The 20,809-nt window shown below is 42.5% G+C and overlaps 1 protein-coding gene across 7 annotated transcripts in view; it reads right to left on the bottom strand.

Annotated features, from left to right (window-relative positions):
- AMBRA1 (autophagy and beclin 1 regulator 1) overlaps positions 1-20,809 on the bottom strand; it is a 198,223-nt gene that overhangs the window by 102,876 nt on the left and 74,538 nt on the right. For 2 of the 7 annotated variants that reach the window (XM_008000119.3, XM_008000159.3), the window contains 2 exons: positions 16,821-16,907; positions 11,980-12,159 (listed from right to left, as the gene is read on the bottom strand). The exons of 2 other annotated variants lie outside the window; for them this stretch is intronic. In XM_008000119.3, coding sequence (XP_007998310.2) covers positions 11,980-12,159; positions 16,821-16,907 — 267 coding nt within the window. The remainder of the gene's footprint in view (positions 1-11,979; positions 12,160-16,820; positions 16,908-20,809) is intronic. 3 more of the 7 variants (XM_008000126.3, XM_008000170.3, XM_008000145.3) reach the window with 2 other exon arrangements.

The raw sequence follows: 20,809 nt of genomic DNA, 5'->3' as shown, positions 1-20,809 counted from the left end.
TCAGATAATAAATCACAGCCTCAGCCAAGACTAGAACCCAGGACTATTCCCTAGACAATAGCTGTCAGGCTGTGGGGCCAGCAGGCATTGACAAGTGATCTCAATGCCAATCACTGCTGTTCTAAGAAGCAGTGATTGCGAACTTATAAATTTAGTTCAAAATTGGATCCACTAAGAGTAAAAAAAGGATTTAGATAGCAATTGTTTTTTTGTTTTTTGGTTGTTTTTTTTTTTTTTGACAAGAAAAGATGGCTGTGCTTTCAGGAAGCTCATTCCCCCAAAACCTTCACAAACAAGCTCCACACTTAGAAAACATCGAGCCCTCAGAAATCAATACTTACAATGCAACCCTCAGATATCCTCACCTGTACTATGCCCACTGCTTTTTAACTGGTTCTTCTGCATCAGTACACTTGTCACTTTAGGTCACCTTAACCAATGCTATCAGAGTTAGCTGCCTAAAATACATATTGGATGATGGCTGGCCCGAGACAAAGTCCAAACTTCTCAACCAGGCATTCCAGGCCATCCAGAGTTCAGGGCTTTCTGATGTCTCTCTCATATCACAAACACTCCACAGCTCTAGCCACAGATCTATTCAGGGTCCCTGAATAAGCCCTGTAAATCTCCTGTCTCTAGGCTTTTGCTTAAGCTACTCCCTTTATCTAGAATCTCCTTGCCTATACCCACCATCCATATCAATTCCTCTCTCACAGTTCTATGCAGTCTTCAACACCCAGCTCAAATCCATGAAGCTCTCTCACTTCTTCCCAAATACTCTCTCCCTTTATACAATGCTCTCCTAGTATTTTAGTGGTAACGTATTACAGTCTACCTTTTTAGATACTTATGTAAAACTTGACGCTATTCTATAATTTAAACGCTTCAATGACTTCCTCTTGCCTATGGGATAAAGTCCACCTCCTTTGCAAGGCATGCAAGACAAAGATCTAGCTCCACTCTAGGGGCTCATCTGCTATACATCTTGAACTTTACAGTCCAGTCATACCTGTCAACAAAGCAATTCCCCAAATATTCCATGCTGTTTAATGTTTCTATGACCATGCATTTACAGTTGATACTCAAATAATGTTGTTTCATTAAATGTTGTTTTGTATGCTGATGAGGGAAAAAGATCAATTCCTGGCCATGGCCACTGTCCATGTTGAGTTTGCACACTTCCCCATGTCTGTCTGGGTTTTCTCCGGGCATTCCGGTTTCCTCTCACATCCCAAAGATGTGCACATTAGATGAATTGGTGTATCTAGACTGCCTCAGTCTGACTGGACGTGGGTGTGTGCGTGAGTGCACCCTGTGATAGAATGGCATCCTGTCCAGGGCAGATTCTCCCTGTGCACCCTGAGCTGCCAGGATAGGCTCCAGCCACCTGTGAGCCAGAATGGGAATAAGCACGTTGGAAAATAAATAAATGAATATAAAATAATGTAAAAATATGTAAAGCATACAATAATCATATAGATGCACAACAATAATGATGCAGTACTAAGTCTCAGGGCACTCACCATATTTGTTCCTGTTTATGTTTTAACTACATGGTGGCAGGACGTGTTCCTCACAATTTTCACTTTGCAAACATCTATTCCTTGATTTACCTCACCCCACATCGACCGCTGTCACTCACTGATCCACCAAAAATCAAATAATTATATTTTTATTAATCTTTCTTAGATGTACATACAGCTCACATTTATTTCAATGTTTAATATAAGAAGTCTTGTGGGTCTTTATTTAGATGCTTGGTGACGTTTGTGTAGCCAGAAATATGTCACAGGAACTTAACTCTTGTTCATATCAATTAGCCTAGGGTAAAATTGGTTTCATTATAGTAGTTTCGCTTACGTTACAGTTTCCAAAGAGGAATTACTGTACTTGCCTTTCTCCTAAGTATACCTAAAGAATGACCCTATTTTAAGACTTACACCTCTTTTCTAAGCCACTTAATAAAAACATTCAACCACTACAAAAATTATCTGGAAAATAACAAGAGAGGTTTTTATCTCTCCCCAGGTCATTTTCTTTCTTTTTTTAAAAATTTTTTTATGAAAATAAAAATTTTCACTGCACTCTCAGGCTGGAGTGCAGTGGCGTAATCTCGGCTCACTGCAATCTCCGCCTCTCAGGTTCAAGCAATTCTCCTGCCTCAGCCTCTTGAGTAGCTGGGACTACAGGTGGAGAAGTTTTTGTCTCATTCCACATTAAGAACTAATTTTGTATACTACCACCACTCAATAAATGTAGATGGCTGGCTGATTCCTAACTGCTTTAAGCAGGTTCCAGTCTACAAAGAGAATAACTTTACAGTGTGTTTCCTCAGCGTTCCTCTTGCACTGCTAATATTAAAGAGTCTGTGGCTCGTAAGTCAAAGGAAAAGACAAAGGGAACTCCATTTCAAAATGAAGTAGACAATATCCCATCCCTCTCTGACGATTTCAGTTGCCAAAAGTTACCCTCCCTTCCTTGGGTACAAGTTATATATTTGTTATTAGAGAGTAGTCACTGATTCCTACAGAAGTCCTAGAAATTCCCAGCTCAGGAGAGAGAGCAGAATTCTAGTCAGAACTTGAAATACATGAATCATCAGGACTATCACCTGATAAGAATGGTATTATCTAGGTTCTAACATATCTTCTTTGCCATGACTCAACTAGATTTTTCAGTTATATCAAAGGGGCAGATGAAGAATATTAAATTGTGGGCCAGATGTGGCGGCTCATGCCTGTAATCCCAGCACTTTGGGAAGCAAAGGCAGGAGGACTGCTTGAGCTCAGGAGCTCGAGATCAGCCTATGCAACATAGTAAGACCCTGTCTCCACCCCCTCCCCCCCCCAAAAAAAATTAGATGGGCATAGTGGTCCATGCCTATAGTCTCAGCTACTCAGGAGGCTGAGGCAGGAGGATCCCTTGAGCCCAAAAGTTCAAGGCTGCTTGAACTGCACACCATTGCTCTCCAGCCTGGGCAACAGAGCGAAACCGAGTCTCAAAAAAAAAAAAAAAAAAAAAAAAAAATTGTTGTGAACTAAAGGCAAGCAACTTCCCCTAAGCCACATCCAATCAGATGGCAGAGCTGAGTAACAGCCTTCAGAACTTTCCTCAGCCACATCATACACCAAGAAGACCTTTCAACGACTTGTTTGCCAGAAGATTATTTAGCAAGGGGACCATAAAAGGAGAATCTCTTGTTGCATGAAACTCGTGTACATATGCATGTGGTATTTCCAGAATATATCATGCCAAACTAAGGAACCAGCACCCATCTCTCGCTCCCGGAAATAATTGTCATATAAGTAGACATTTTTGCACACAGGGATACCTTGAAGATACTGCAGGTGTGGTTCCAGACCACCACAATTTAAAGCAAATACTGCAATAAAGCAAGCCACATGAATTTTTGGCTTCCTACTACATATAAAAGCTACGTTTATACTATAGACTACTGGGTATGTAACAGCATTATGTCTTAAAAAACAATGCACATACCTTAATTAAAAATACTTTATTGCGCCAGGTGCAATGGCTCACGCCTGTAATCCCAGCACTTTGGGAGGCTGAGAAGGGTGGATCACGAGGTCAGGAGATCGAGACCATCCTGACTAACACGGTGAAGCCCTGTCTCTACTAAAATACAAAAAATTAGCTGGGCGGGGTTGTGGACGCCTGTAGTCCCAGCTACTCAGGAGGCTGAGGCAGGAGAATGGCGTGAACCTGGGAGGCGGAGGTTGCAGTGAGTGGAGATCACACCACTGCACTTCAGCCTGGGCAACAGAGCGAGACTCCGTCTCAAAAAAAAAAAACAAAAAAACTTTATTGCTTTAAAAAAACGCTAACGATCATCTGAGCCTTCAGTGAGTTGTAATACTTTTGATGGTGGAGGGTTCTGCCTCAATGTTGATGACTGCTGACTGATCAGAGTGATGGTTGCTTAAGGCTAGAGTGGCTGTGGCAATTTCTGAAAATAAGGCAACAATGAAGTTCTGCTGCATCGATTGACTCTTCCTTTCATAAAAGATTTCTTTGCAGCATGTGATAGCGTTTTAACCACAGCACAACTGCTTTCAAAATTGGAGTTAATTTTCTCAAGCCCTTTATCAACTAAGTTTATGGAATATTCTAAATCCTTTGTTGACATTTTAACAATGTTTATAGCATCTTCACCACAAATAGATTCCATCCTTAAAAAACTACTTCCTCAAGGTGTCTATGCTGAGAATAAAAATTTTTAAATAATTTTAAAAAGAAACCACTTTCTTTGCTCATCTACAGGAAATAACTCCTCATCCATTCAAGATTTTGTCTTTTGGTGGGTGTTTTTTTTTTTTTTTTTTTTTTTTGAGACGGAGTTTCGCTCGTTGCCCACGCTGGAGTGCAATGGTGCGATCTCAGCTCACTGCAACCTCTGCCTCCCGAGTTCAAGCAATTCTCCTGCCTCAGCCTCCCAAGTAGCCGGGATTACAGGCATGTACCACCACTCCTGGCTAATTTTGTATTTTTAGTAGAGATGGGGTTTCTCCATGTTGGTCAGGCTAGTCTTGAACTCCAGACCTCAGGTGATCCCCGCCCCCCCCCCCCCCCCCCCCCCCCCCCGCCTCAGCCTCCCAAAGCACTGTGATTACAGGTGTAAGCCACCACGCCCAGCCTTTGTTCTTTTTCTCTTTTTTTTTTTTTTTAAAGACAAGGTCTTGCTCTGTCACCCAGGCAGTGGTGCTATCTCAGCTCACTGTAGCCTCAACCACTCAGGCTCAAGTGTTTCTCCTACCTCAGCCTCAGTAGCTGGCAATATAGGCACGCACCGCCATGCCCAGCTAATTTTTTTTTTTTTTGGTAGAGACAGGAGGTTTCACCATGTTGCCCAGGCTGGTCTTGAACTCAAGCAATCCTCTCACCTCAGTCTCCTAAAGCTCTGGGATTACAGGTGTGAGCCACCATACCTGGCCCCATTCAAGTTTTTTTTTTTTTTTTTTTTGAGACAGAGTCTCACTCAATCACCCAGGCTGGAGTGCAGTGGCGTGATATCGGCTCACTGTAACCTCCGCCTCCCAGGTTCAAGCGATTCTCCTGCCTCAGCCTCCCAAGTAGCTGGGATTACAGGTGCCTGCCACCACGCCCAACTAGTTTCTGTATTTTTAGTAGAAACGAGGTTTCACCATGTTGGCCAGGCTGGTCTCAAACTCCTGACCTCAGATGATCCGCCTGCCCCGGACTCCCAAAGTGCTGGGATTATAGGCATGAGCCACCACACCAAGTTTTATCATGGGATTGCAATAATTCAGTCACATCTCCAGGCTCCACTTCTAATTCTCATTATCTTGCTATTTCTACCACATCTGCAGTTACTTCCTTCACTACAGTCTTGAATCTGTGAAAGTCATTCATGAAGGCTGGAATCAACTTTTTCCATACGCTATATCATGTTGATATTTCTACCTCCTCCCATGAATTGCCAAAACTCTTAATGGCAACTAGAATTGCAAATCCTTTCCAGGTCGTTTCAATTTACTTTGCCCAGATTCATAAGTGGAATCACTATCAATAGCACTATGGCCTTCTTTCTTTTTTTTTGAGACAGAATCTCACTCTGTCACACAGGCTGGAGTGCAGTGGCACCACCCTGGCTCACTGCAATCTCCACTTCCCAGGTTCAAGCAATTCTCCTGCCTCAGCCTCCTGAGTAGCTGAGACTACAGGTGTGTGCCACCACACCTGGCTAATTTTTGTATTTTTAGTAGAGACAGGGTTTTGCCATGTTGACTAGGCTGATCTTGAACTCCTGACCTCAGGTGATCTACCCACCTTGGCCTCCCAAAGTGATGGGATTACAGGTGTGAGCCACCACACCTGGCCAGCCTTATTTCTTAAAGAATAAGACTTGAAAATCAAAATTACTTCTGGAGCCATGGGCTGCAGAATGGATGTTGTGTTACTAGGCATGAGAATAACATTAATCTCCTTGTACATCTCCATCAGAGGTCCTGGTGACCAGGTGCATTGTAAGTGACCAGTTACATTATATTTGTTTATTTTTATTTATTTTGAGAAAGGGTCTTGCTGTGTTGCCCAGGCTGGAGTGCAGAGGCGTGATTGCAGCTCACTGCACGCTTGACCTCCAAGGTTTGAGCAATCTTCCCACCTTAGCCTCCTGAGTAGCTGGGACCAGAGGTTTGCATCAACACAGTAGTTATATTTTTAAAAGAATCTTTATTTCTGAGCAGTAGGTCTCAACCATGGGCTTAAAATATTCAGTAAACCATGCTATTAAACAGATGTGCTGTCATCTAGGCTTTGTTCCATTTACAGAGCACAGGCAGAGTAGACTTAGCATCATTCTTCAGGGCCTTAGGATTTTCAAACTGGTAAATGACTACTGGCTTCAACTTAAAGTCACCAGCAGCATTAGCCCCTAACAAGAGCATCAGCCTGTCCTTTGAAGCTTTGAAGCCAAGCATTGACTTCTCTCTAGCTATGAAAATCCTAGATAACATCTTCTCCCAATAGAAGGCTGTTTCATCTATGTTGAAAATCTGCTGTTTAATGTAGACACCTTCATCAATGATCTCAGCTAGATCTTCTGGATAACTTGCTGCAGCTTCTCCATCAGCACTTGCTGTTTCTCCTTGTGCTTTTATGTTAATAGAAACAGCTTCTTCCCTTAAACTTCAAGAACCAACCTCCACTAGATTCCAGCTTTTCTTCTGCAGCTTCTTACCTCTCTCAGTTGTCAGAGAAGTGAAAAGAGTTAGGGACTTGCTCTCGATTAGGGTTTGGCTAAGGGAATGTTGTGGCTAGTCTGATTTTCTATCCAGACCACTAAAACTTTCTCCATATCAGCAGTAAGATTGTTTTGCTGGAGTAGACCTTTTAATTTCCTTAAGAATTTCTGCTTTGTGTTCATACCTTGGCCGTTTATAGCACAAGAGGACTAGCTTTTGGCCTATCTCAACTTTCAACATGTCTTGCTCACTAATCATTTGTAGCTTTTGACATAAAGTGAGAGATGTGTGACTCTTCCTTTTTCTTGAACATACAGAGGTCACTGTAGGGATATTAAATGGCCTAATTTCAATATTGCTGTGTATCAGGGAATAGGAAGGCCCAAGGAGAGGAAGAGAGATGGGGGAATCGCCAGTCAGAGGAGCAGTCAAAATATATACAACATTTACAATTAAGCTTGTTGTCTTATATGAGTGTGGTTCATGGTGCCCCAAAACAATTACAATAGATCACTGACCGCAGGTCACCATAACAGATACAGTAATAATGAAAACATCTGAAATACTGCAAGAATTACCAGTGTGACAGAGAGACACAAAATGAGCACATGCTGTTGGAAAAATGGTGCCAACTGCTCAATGCCGGGTTGCCACAAACCTTCAATTTGTCAAAAACGCAATACCTGCAAAGTGCAAAAAAAAGCCAAGCACGATAAAATAAAGTGTGCCTATATTTGGTCACAATGTGGACTTCTGGTCAGGCGCTGTGGCTCACGCCTGTAATCCCAATACTTTGGTGGGCAGATCACGAAGTCAGGAGATTGAGACCACCCTGGCTAACATGGTGAAACCCTGTCTCTACTAAAAATACAAAAAATTAGCTGGACGGGGTTGCGGGCACCTGTAGTCCAGCTACTCGGGAGGCTGAGGCAGGAGAATGGTATGAACCCAGGGAGATGGAGCTTGCAGTGAGCCAAGATCACGCCACTGTACTCCAGCCTGGGCGACAGAGCAAGACTCTGTCTCAAAAACAAACAAACAAAAAACAAAAAATCAATGCGGACTTCTGGGAAAAAAGGACCCAAATATAAGCAAATTAATTAGAAGAGTTAAGAAAATAAATTAATAGACCTAAAGAGAATTCATCTTAAGGCTAAAAGACCAGAATTCTCATTGAGATGTTTTTTCCAGGCAGAAATCCAAAGTACAGCCTGTGTGTCAAAATTGTGAATGAGAGACTTTTGTGCCAGCAACAGTCTTTTGTTTGTTTAATACAAATGGGGATCTCACTACGTTGCCCAGGCTGGTCTTAAAGTCCTGGGCTCAAGTAATCCTCCTGCTTCGGTCTCCCAAAGCGCTGGGATTACAGGTGTGAGCCGCCACACCCAGCTCTAGCAACAGTTTTCAAGAAGCTGAATGTAATTATCCAGTGGCTGGTATATACTATGGAGATATTCATGACTGATCTAATCTGAAGCTTCTCTAGTCTGACCGTCATTAGCAAAGTCTTTGCTACAGTATCCCTGTGTCTCAGAAAGCAAAGCAGCTACAAAAAGAGGCAGGAAGGGCACGAATATGGGCTAGGGAGGGTTCTGGAATTATAATTACATTTAGATTAACAGATGAAATGAGTAAGGGGGCAAGAATACCTGGAATAATAGTCATAAAGCACACACACCACCTCTTCTGTAGGACTTACAACTACGGGCCACAGCACTTAACCTGGGCTTTATAAAAGCCCCCTCTCTCTTTCCAAAGGGATGGAAAACATGAAAATGGAAGTCTGCTTTATGCTTATTTGCCATATCCATTCTAGTAGGTGGTCTGGGCTTGAAAGCAGACAGACAGCAATGTCATGGGCAGCCACACCTTCACCCTTCTTATGAACATCTTTATGCAAAGACAGCTGCTGAGGGCTTCAGGAGAGACCTGCTGACAGCAGGTTTCTGGATGTCCTGTTTGTGCAGTCTGATAAACACAGGGACCCTGCAGTCTCAATCCTTGCTGTAGACAGAGATGAATGGCAGGAGAGGAAGCCTGCCTGGGAAGATGGTCATTCATCCAGATCACAAAAGAACAGAAAATTTAACCTGATGCTGACCAGCCTCCAAAGCCACCCTCCCAAGAGATAAATCTCAATGGTCTTGCTCCATAGCAAGCTCTTGGAAAGGCTCAAAAATGGTTGTACATAATTTTCAAAGGTTTTTAAATCAGCAGACAATAAAACTCAAGACACTAAATATGCTTGCTCCTGTCCTCTAACCTTAGACATATCCGATTTGGTCAAATGAAAGAGAACCACAAAAGATGGGCTGAGTAATGGCTCCCTTGGTTTTCTGAGAATACTATACACCTGGATGTGACGAGCCCAGAAATAACAAAATGATCTATGACTTAGCAAACAGACAGAGAGGTCATCAAAGTGAGGCAGCAAAGGCAAGAGCATGAAGTGCTGAGAAGGTGAGGATACCAAACTGAGGAACAATCTGCCTTAATGGTAACCTAATTGTTAGGAGGATTTCCCGCCATATCTACCTTACGTGTCTCTCTGTACCTGAAAAGTATAAATTGTGACTGCACGTGCCTCTAACTTTCCTTCTAGTTACCAAAGCCAAGGCAAAAGATTGGGGCAGAAAAATTAAAATGTGCTGGTACCTTCCTTCTTTGTTATTCTCCTTCCTCACAGAGCACATAGACACTCAGAGAACAGGAGCAACCACAAGCAGCATTCAGTTTACAGTAGAGGGAGGTGGGCAGGGAAGGAGACAGAGGAAAAAATAAACAGTTTCAACCAGCCAGCAACATCCTTTACTAGAAGACCTGGACTACTAATGTTGAGGTGACTCATCCACAGCTGCTATTAAAAACAAGATTCTGGTCTACATCAGCCCAAAAAGAAAGGCAAACACCCCAGGAGGGACATTCCAAGGAGTATTAGAGAACTTCGTCCATTGTTACTAACCAGGGAGCAATATAAGGCCCCCTAAGAAAAAACAGTAAGTCAGTGCTCGAAAGGTGAAGAAGGAAATGTAAATTCAGGTCATGCTAAAGCCAGGGGAGGGGTGGGGGAGAGTGCACAGGTGGGCTGGGGGGAGCATAAGGAGGAGGCAGTCTGACACAGGAAAATCGAGGGGGAAGGAAGGGGAGAGAGAGAGGAGGTGGTAGCAGAAGAAAGGGAAGGTAAGACAAGAACAGAACATTTTAAACTAATCCAGAACTCCCTTGTGAAGGACAAGTCACGAGGCAAGATACAGCTTGAAGGCATGAGCCCCACATTTCACCACTGCAAAGAGATAACACAGCCTCCCAGGCGTGCATAGAAAGGGCTAGGCAATCCACAACACTGACTCCCAGGGCTCCACAGCATTACTGAGAGAAAGGCACCCAGGCTTTTCAGCAGCCCTAAGTGCCAGCAGCCTTGGCATGTATGTTTCAACTGCTTCCCTGAATAGACCCTGGTGCTGGAAAAACCATAATATCTACAGGAGAACATATTTCACTACAAGTGTCTGCCTGGCTAAGGGAACAGACACTCCATTTCCTTCACTGCTGATATATACATCCACCTCACCCTAGAGTGGACAGAAGGGAGAAGGAGCAAGCTGACAGAAGGTAGCTCTGCTCTTCTCCTGCAGTTGACAAGAGAGAACCATGACCTCTGCTCCACTTGCCACACCACTGCTGCTTCAGGCCATCCCTGCATTTCTTTCACAGTTACATCTTTCTCAGACAAATAAACCTCCCACTTAGTTTTCCTTTTGCTTCTAAGAGTACAAATGCTAGTGTGTTTAATGACAGCATCGAGAAGGCAAATTGGTACAAAGGTTGTTCCCACTTTCCTAGTGCTTTCTGGCAAAGAGGTTTCTTAAACACATTAAAAAGCTTTGTTGAAAGATGACTTGTGGGGAACTAGCCATTCAGTTAAGGAAGAAGGCTGAGGGGGAGATGAGAACTCTTAAGGCCCCAAACCTGACCCCGCTACGTCAAGATGGAAGGCAGGGAAGAAATGACTGACAGGCTGTCCTCTTTTACAAATGCCAGTGAAAAAGGAGGAAGAAACAATGCCGCCCTTCCTTCTCTCTTGCTTTTATGTTTGACAATACCAAAATATAAGGAATCAAAACGAGCCAAATGTCCAATTTGATACAGGCCATAAAAGCTCAGTTTCAGGATGGAAAGAAACACAATGAATGGCTAGAAAGGTCAGAAGCAGCAGGTGAGAGAATGCAAAACCCAGCAAATAAATAAGATTGGCTAGCTTAGGCTGGGCACGGTTGCTCACGCCTATAATCCCAGCACTTTGGGAGGCTGAGGCGGGCAGATCACAAGGTCAGGAGATCAAGACCATCCTGGCTAACACGGTGAAACCCCATCTCTACTAAAAATACAAAAAAAAAAAAAAAAAAAAAAAAAAAAAATTAGCCAGGAGTGGTGGCAAGCGCCTGTAGTCCCAGCTACTCAGGAGGCTGAGGCAGAAGAATGGTGTGAACCCAGGAGGTGCAGCCTGCAGTGAGCCGAGATTGTGCCACTGCACTCCAGTCTGGGCAACAGAGTGAGACTCCATCTCAAAAAAAAAAAAAGATTGGCTACCTTAAATTCTAGGGCTGACCCTGCTCCTTTAGTGCATCCTCCCACGGTTCTCCCTGCTGACCACTCAAAAAAGTCCAAAGAAGCCAGAAATCACTTCTCAAACTACCACATTAATTTGACAGACAACTTTTTAAGGTTCCTGAATTGGAAGTAGGAGTAGGGAGACCGAAAAAGTTTAGGCAATGGAGTAAGATCTTAAAGGAGTCAGTCTGATTAGGGCACTAAGACAGAAAATCCACCTCTTAGGGAAATCCAAGTATTTCAGAATGAAGATATCTCCACAGCTACTCTGCTTAGGAGAAAAAGCAGCAACCCTCCAGCCTCCCTGATGTGGTAAAGACAGTCCATGAGAAGCTTTCCACGGTCACTGTACATGCAAAAGGGAAATAAAAATGTTGCCTGAGGAGCAGCATCCTCTCGCAATCTGGCCTGAGGCCCAGTGGGCGGTCTCCTCGCGCGCCAGTGAATCAGCAAAGCAACTGCCAGAGGTGGGAGTGCTCTGGGCATCTTAACCCTCTGTCCCTCGCCCCATCCTGTTACTCATAAATAAACACTGAGGAGTTGGGAGCAAGAACATCCACCATTGCAGCTCCAACAGTGGGCAACTTGGAAGCACTCCAAGCTTGAGAGGAGAGGGAAGAAAGCAAGCTGAGTATGTACTTACTCAAAGTCCTCAAATTCCAAGTCGGTTCCCTCTACTGATGGACCCTGGTTGTCTGAGGAAGAGGAGGAGGTGGAAGAACGGAGACGGTTCTGTTGGTAGCGCATGGAGCGCTGGCGAATACTGTCTCTCCGTGAGAGATACTGGATCATCCTCTGGGCGTAGTATGCAGCAGGAGATAATCTGAGAGAGACAGAGATGGACAAACACAAACTAGCACTAATGTGGGGAATACTGTGAAAGGCAGTCAATCCAGCTCTCCCATGGCGTCTCCCTGTTGAGGTGAACTCTGGAGACATGAAAATTAAAGGGCATTTAACTCATCAGGAGGTTTGCACTGCAGAATATGCCTATCAGATTATCACCAGTGTTTCTATTCTGAGATAAGGCAAACAGGCGGCTTAACCAGACATCTTCTGAGGAAGAGCTGCCCCTCCCCAAGAGAATAACACTGGACCTTTCCTTCTAGCTTCTTAAGGTACACTTTCAGCTCCTCAGGGTGCTCTTTACACAGAGCTGTGCTCATTCATAGCTTTTCCTTGATCACCATCCATACGCAAAATGGAAGACATGAAAGGGAACTGAGCAATCATCTACCGTCTTGTTTTATAGATGAGAAAAGAGGCTAGGAAATGGTAAGCCTCCGATGATTAAAGAAGGTATCCACGGGTATCTTCACCAGGACTCCTTTCTTCTCCAACAAGTACACATAGCTCCAGATTTGTCCTACCTCCTTAGAATGATCTCTCGCAACATCTTTTCTCTCCCTTAAGAATTAATCATAGATATTTGTAACATGGGGAAAAAATTCAGAACTGAGACTGAGAGTAAAATATACTTGAGAGAACAGAAAATCTAACAGAAAAAATTAAAAGAGATTCCTTTTTCTATTTCTTACAATCAGAGCATCAGAGGTTGCGTGGGCACTGGGCAATATGGAAGGTGATAGTTGTTCATCTTTCTTCTCCCTTATGATGGCTATTTCTTTTTTTTTTTTTTTTGAGACAGAGTCTCGCTCTGTCGCCCAGGCTGGAGTGTAGTGGCCGGATCTCAGCTCACTGCAAGCTCCGCCTCCCGGGTTCACGCCATTCTCCTGCCTCAGCCTCCCGAGTAGCTGGGACTACAGGCGCCCGCCACCTCGCCTGGCTAGTTTTTTTGTATTTTTTAGTAGAGACGGGGTTTCACCGTGTTAGCCAGGATGGTCTCGATCTCCTGACCTCGTGATCCACCCGTCTCGGCCTCCCAAAGTGCTGGGATTACAGGCTTGAGCCACCGCGCCCGGCCTGATGGCTATTTCTGTAAATAATTAGTCCAGATCTACATTCTTCAAACTATGGCTTTAATATCTTGCTACTCCATGAAAACTTCTAGCGTCACATATAATTCTCCACATTGTCTTCTCAAGTTTTCCGCCATCTCTCACAACACTGTTATATAATTTGATGCTATGGACTGAAAATGTAAGAGGGACAATAACAGAAAAACGTTTTCTATGATAATATTAAATGGATTACTAAAAAATTTCAAGACTGAAAACTTGCCTCAGGCACACTTTGACTCAATAATTCCACTAGAAACTTTATCCTACAGAACTACACAAGGTTACAAAGATATATATAAGAAAGTTCATTTCAACATTGTCAGCATTAGTGAAAAACTGGGAAGCAACCCAAATGCCCAGCAACAAATTAAATAAATTATTAATATATCCATACAAAGAAACACCATGCAGCAATTCAAGAGAATAAACTATTCCTATACACTTACAAGGAAAGTCCTCTGAAATAAAATCTTAAGTGGGAGAAAAATTGAAGAATGGTCTGTATACACTAATACATATACAAAAATGTGTTGCTGTTACTAGAAGAAAAAACTGTAAGGGGACACAGCAATCCTAATGAGGATTCCTGGGACTTTTGTATTTTATATACTTCCATAATGTTTGAATATAAAAGGAAAAAGGCATAGATCTTCGGTTTTTTAATGGAAATCAGAAAAAACTGATTAAGAATGGAAATAGGAATAGTTATATCCAAATGGTACAAAAAGTATTGGCAACTGTCCTGCAAAGAGGTCCTCAGTAAGTCTACCAACCCAGGTCACAGTCAACTGCTAGAGGAACATAGGCTGCCTCTGAAATGCCTGTCATCAAAGGTGGTATCCTTCTGGCCAACCAGCAAATGGAATTCCCAAGCAGATCAGCTAACAATCTTTTAAACTCAAAAGTCTGTTTTACAGAATAATATGCTGCAGTGAATACCAATGAGTCAATATTATAATATCTTTGTATAGCAAGTAGGCATGGGTGGCACAGATGCCTTGGCCAAGAGAATCAGAGTACAAGAGCTAGTTCCTAAAAGCTTCAACTAGAGGAACTTTCGTTATCTATTTGGGCCCCTGTTCCCATGCATTTTGCAAGGATGAACCACAGAATCCTAAATTTTCAACCAACAGAAGTCAATGTTTGTGCACTGTTCTTACATCTGCCCAACATACAGAACTCTTCTAGCAGAAATCAAGCATCATTGGTTAAATTCTCAAGTCAATCAGACTAGAAAAGAATATAAAAGGAGAAAAATTTCAAGAGGAGAAAGAAGACCCTTTTATTTGGAGCCGATTCTGAAAAGTGGTAAGTACACTTACTTTATAGCCTACCCTAAGTAATGGAAAAAACATAATATTATTGGTGATAGAGGTAGACATAATGTTGATGCTGATGATAATAAAGACTGCCTTTTAATGTAGGGACATAGGAATTCCCCAAGCTATGAAACTATAGATTAATGGTTTAAAACGCATTCCTGCCACAATTATTAAATACAAGTATATCCTAGCCTTGCCCTTTTAGATATGCAGAGGGAAGCTAAGATCTGAATGCTGAGGAGGTGTCTCACTAAGGCTCTGACCTATACATAGTGTATACGGTAAAGCCTAAGAGGAAAAAGAAACTAAACAACCAGTAATGAGGTAGTAACAATCATCCTCCTAACAAAGAGCTGGAAAATCATCAAACAACCCTAGTCTTCCAAGTGAACATTTTAAATGTTTAAATAAATCTTTAAGTTTCCTTCAAGGAAAAATACTTCCCTTTCCAAAAAAAACCCTATTTTGTATTCAAAGGAAAAATGTAAAAATACCAACACCACAAAGTATGACACTTTCTGTGATAAAGATCACAGTAGGATAAATAACAGATTTATTATATAAAAGAAGGATAAATCATGGTCTTTAAGTATCCTTGTAGAACACTGCCAGGTTAAAAGTTCTGGGGATGAGATGCCTATTGCTGTCTTCATTGCAAGAACTTCTCTATCTCAGTGCTTCAAAGTAATTGATTCATATGAAAAATTCCTTTCCCTTATATTTAGGGTGTATAACCCTCAAACATCATTAAAGACTCACATAAACTTCCTTGCTTCACTCATCATCTAAGGTGCCTGCCTGTTTTAAAGTCATCAATCCTTATGTTCCCTGATTCTTAGGTTTGTCATTTCTAGGGTGTGGAAAAGGAATAAAAGGATAAAGAAGAATCTTTGCACCAGTATCTCAGAAAGAATGCTCAGTGTCATGACATAACTGTGGCAACAATAAAGACTTAATATTCCTGGAATCAACTTGGTCTGAAGGTTTTTCCAGGCAGAACTAGAAGTCTTAATCTAGAGCAAAGCTCATTTTGCTTTACCTAACCTACACTAGCTAACCTGTCAACCCCACAACTATAAATTACCCTTTTCTTTTGGCAAAGCCTCATAATGTTCTCTAGTATTGCTTAAATAATGTGCCTTTTTAGATCACGAACAGACCCATAAATCTGGCTGTGACAACCCCAAGGGGCTGCACTCTGCAGATGAATGTTATCCATCAATATCTCACCCTTGGTCCTCAGTTACCACCATCAGTGAAGGGCAGGCCTTGAACTCACTGAAATAACTTTTGTTTTTTTCTCTCTTCAGAACTTTTCAAATATCTTTTTTTTTTTTTTTTTTTTTGAGACACAGTCTCACTCTGTCGCCCAGGCTGGAGTGCAGTGGTGCAATCTTGGCTCACTGCAACCTCCGCCTCCTTAGTTCAAGTGATTCTCCTGCCTCAGCCTCCCAAGTAGCTGGGATTACAGGCATCTGCAAACACGCCCAGGTAATTTTTTATATTTTTAGTAGAGACAGGGTTTCGCCATGTTGGCCAAGCTGGTCTCGAACTCCTGACCTCAAGTGATCTGCCCACCTCAGTCTCCCAAAGTGATGGGATTACAGGTGTGAGCCACCATGCCCAGCCTCAAATGTCTTCTAATAAGTGTAAGCCAAGCACTTTAATAAAATGCCAACTTGTTTTATCCATTTACTCCTTCTTCAGTCATCTCTTCCTTTGGGCAGTCTCTAAAAATGTCAATACCTGAAGGAGCTTGACTTCTGCCTTTTGATATGCTAAATTCCCTCTCAAATGACAGCAAATTGAGTTTTTTGTTTAATCTATACATAATTTCCCTATAAATTAAAAAAATGTTGTTCCCCTGTTGGCTGTCCATCTGAATGACACCAGCCTCTCTGGCCAACAGAAAAAGAATATCCTACGACTACCTGTGGCCTCTCCAGGTTCCTCCTCTAGTACCACACTTGCAGAAATGAGTACCAAAGGACAAGAGCTTGGTCATAACCCTCTTTCACCAGAGGTACCGTTCACTTACCTGCAATACTTCCCCATCACCTGAACCACCTGTCTCAAAAGTGTGACTGAAGAATAAAAGAGCACCAGGACCAGAGAGGCACAGAATGGAGCTTCCAACAGCGTGGCAACCCCAAGGGCCGCCCCTCCCCCCCACCTAGTGCCATTTCTCACTTTGGCCTTACCTCGCTGGGTCTGGGTAAATTGGGTGCTCTCTGGATCCTGCTCCATCATAACGGGATAATGAAATGAGGGAAGATTCCAGCAGCCTCCTAGCAGAGATTAAAAAAATGGCAATAATCCCTGTCAATTACCAACTCAGAGGTCATTCATAAGGAAAAATGGGGGAGAGATACACAACTTCCCCCTTTTGCAGCCAGCTAATGCCTGTTATCTGAGATCACACCCTTCTACAAGCTAAGTAGGTAGAGACATAAATAAATGAAGAGCTGCAGAGCTCCCACACTGGACATGACCACTGCATTCTGCTGAATACTGCTCTTCAATGAGAAATGAACAAGTGCTTCAGAGACATGATCTTCTTTCTATTTGCAGTATTTCCAGTAGACAAATAGAAGGTTCGGATCAACACAGGAGGGAAAAATTAGGCACACACAGAAATTATCACATAGTGCTAACATTTATCTTGGTGTTCGGTTCCTCCATGCCATCATCATCCACATCCACTTACTGTCTATCCATTCTGCTCTGCCCATGCTCTTTTGTGAGAATGAGTACTCCTCAGATATATAACTGTAATATATCTATTAAAAATATAAATATATATAAGAATACCTCACAGGCTCTCAACTGACAACTTTTACTTATATAATCTAGCCCAATCACAAGTTCAACTGATCATATGTGATACATACATTTTATTGAACACTTTTTTTGATGCCAGGTAATAGGTAATATACTGAGCACTTCATATGTATTTCTTTGTTTAATCCTCACCACAACCTAGAAAGGTAGGTATGACTACATACATGAGAACACTGGGCCCAGAAGTTAAAAGTATTTCATTCTGTGGCACGTAACTATTAAGAGATAGTGACAGGACTCCAGGGAAGGCCTGTCTTAACTCCAAAATGCCTCAAACCTCTATTTTGTATTGCAGGACCTTCCAGGGTCCAGGCAGGAAGCAAGTGCATATGTATTCACTATGATCAATGGAGACTGACAAACAGGAAGGTCTATGGCCCATCGTTCACCTCCAGCCAATTGTTACCAAGCTAGAATATAGGCTCAGTATTGCTGGCTTTTCCTATATTTTAAGGAAAGCCAGAAATGTGGACTTTTGCTTAAAATCTCCTGATTGTTAAATTTTAGCTACAACTTTTTAAAAATTTTTTAATTTTTTTTTTTACAAAGGCCAGTTAGAACACAAATGATAAACATGGCCCAGGGGCTCCCTGGTTTGCCATGTCTGACATGGTGCTTCCCAACTCATATGTGCCTTGGCAGCCAATCAAGCTCCTGCCCCAGAACATGTTTCAAAGGAAATAGTCTCAGAAAGAATGCATATTCTTCCTCTCCAGCAGCATCTTGCCTGCCATTCCTAGGAACAGGTCCCCGGCTCCCTGCCAGACTCTTCTTTAAAGCAGATCTGCAGGATAAGGACAGCAGCTACCAATCTTTTCCAATGGATTTAATTCAATTCACTGTTATTAAAACCAGCTGGCTTTAGGTGTAGTCATGTGCAATCACTTTATTCCAGCAACTGGCCCACTGCAGTATTTCCCTAACTGCCTGGGTAAGAGACATAGCAAAGGCCCTAACAACCTGGCTTGCAACCTTTCCTGTCCAGGACAACCAATGGTCAAGTAATGTTTTCTCTCTAGACAAGGCCTATATCCCCACACTTAAGACACTTGTAACAATCCTGCCATTGAACAGAGAGAACACAATGTAACCAATGAGGGAGAGGAAAGCAATAAAATACATCTCTCTGGTTGAAAGACTGAATCTACAGTAACATCACTATGGTTCCAGTGGCAGAAATGCTGTTTCATCAATTCCAAGACACACTTTTCACCTTTTAATGTGTCTGAGGTTGCGATGTTTTTTACAATTGTGTGACACAGTTTAATTGGCAGGAATTTTTTTTTTTTTTTTTTTTTTTTTTTTAGTGACAGAGTCTGGCTATGTTGCCCAGGCTGGTCTCAAACTCCTAGCCTCAAGTGAATCTTCCTGCCTCAGCCTCCCAGAGTCCTGAGATTACATCCATAAGTAACTGTGCCTGTCCACTGGCAGGATTTTTTTTCATGATTTCATAGGAACACAAAATAATGGCATGTTTTAAGTCTTTGAAATACAGAATGTGTGGGATAGGTAGGGGTAGTGAGAGATACATAGTCTGGAGAAAAATGAAAAGCAAAATTTTTAGAAGAGTATTCAGGTCATGTATGCCATCTTATATAGTACTTATTTATCATTAACAAACCAGTTCTTCAGGAACTGGGTGTGAGTTGAAGAATGGAAGCAAAGTCTGGGAGCAGCTGACTATCCTAGAATACCTAAGAAGCTTGTTCCACCCTTAAAGTGCTCTGGAGTTAGTCCTGAATGTCACCGAGTCCTTTCGTGTTATCCTCCAAGTGGTCGTACAGTAAGCTGAGGCCCTTTGGCAACCAGCATCTTCTACAGTGACGAAAATACACCCTTCTTGGCTGGGCGCGGTGGCTCATGCCTGTAATCCCAGCACTTTGGGAGGCCAGATGGGTGAACTGCCTGAGCTCAAGAGTTCAAGACCAGCCTGGGCAACATGATGAGACTCCATCTCTACTAAAATACAAAAAATTAGCCAGGCGTAGTCGTGCGTGCCTGTAATCCCAGCTACTTGGGAGGCTGAGGCACGAGAATCGCATGAACCTGGGAGGCAGAAGTTGCAGTGAGCTGAGATTGCACCACTGCACTCCAGCCTGGGCAACAGAGTGAGACTCCATCTCAAAACAAACAAACAAACAAACAAAAATATATCCTTCTTAAGTACTTCTGCCTGGAAACTGATTACGGTAACAAAGGCAAATATTACCCCCACTCTGCTAAAGCAATGACAGTACTGAGTGAGATGAGATGATTTATTAGGAATGCTGTAAAGGAGATTCCTGATCTGAAGGGTTTGCATTAGATAACTTCAGTTTTAGTGACTCCATTTTTATTTTTTATTTTTTGAGACGGAGTCTCACTCTGTCACCCAGGTTGGAGTGCAGTGGTGCAATCTTGGCTCACTGCAATCTCAGCCTCCCAGGTTCAAGTGATTCTCCTGCCTCAGTCTCTTGAGTAGCTGGGATTACAATAGGCATGTGCCACCACACCCGGCTAATTTTTGTATTTTTAGTAGAGATGGGGTTTCACCATGTTGGTCAGGCTGGTCTTGAACTCCTGACTTTGTGATCCGCCTGCCTTGGCCTCCCAAAATGCTGGGATTACAGGTGTGAGCTAGCGTGCTGGCCTCAATGACTCCATTTTACAATCCCAAAAGTCTATTACCCACCTTAATTTCCTACCTTAATTAGGAAGACTTCTTTAAGTTGGAATAGAACCAAGCTTTGTCTCTGGAGAGTCTCTGATGAGGTTCTTTTGGAACATGCATCCCCTGTGCCTACTTACTACAGAATGTGTTGGCAACATTTGCTGCCCAGACAATACAGTGGAACTGGCAAGCCACATATATATGTCACTTTACTGCTAATACACAAAAGCAGGAAAGCCAATCACCATGAATACACACATACATTGATGAAACATAAGTTCTTCACAGTTACCATACAAGTACTACCTGGAGTAAAAACAGGCTTCTCCAATTGGTGTGGAATAAAGAACTAGAGTTACTAGATGAGTAAACATCCTAGGAATGTTTACCACCATTCCTAGGAACCTCAAAGATCTTTCTTTCCAGTGTTAGCCTGTTATAGAGAGTCGTCAACAGTAAATGGTAGGAGAAAACTGAGTGCGATGGTAGTTCTGCACATTCTGCTGTGACTACCACAAATTTGACTTGACTTAGTCTATCACAAGAAATCAGGGAGGGCCTAGGAAGGGCTCAGCCAAGCTTGTTCAGGATTGAAGTTGCTATCACTGAAGCTGAAGAACAAAAAAATACAAAACCGCCCCCCACCCCCGAACGAATACTTCCTTGTTTTCTCTACTTGCCTGGTTCATTTTGTACATC

This window comes from Chlorocebus sabaeus, chromosome 1, assembly GCF_047675955.1.
Source record: "Chlorocebus sabaeus isolate Y175 chromosome 1, mChlSab1.0.hap1, whole genome shotgun sequence".
NCBI classification, from domain to species: Eukaryota; Metazoa; Chordata; class Mammalia; order Primates; family Cercopithecidae; genus Chlorocebus; species Chlorocebus sabaeus.
Note: the sequence above shows the minus strand (reverse complement) of the source record. Positions and strands in the feature narration are given on the sequence as shown.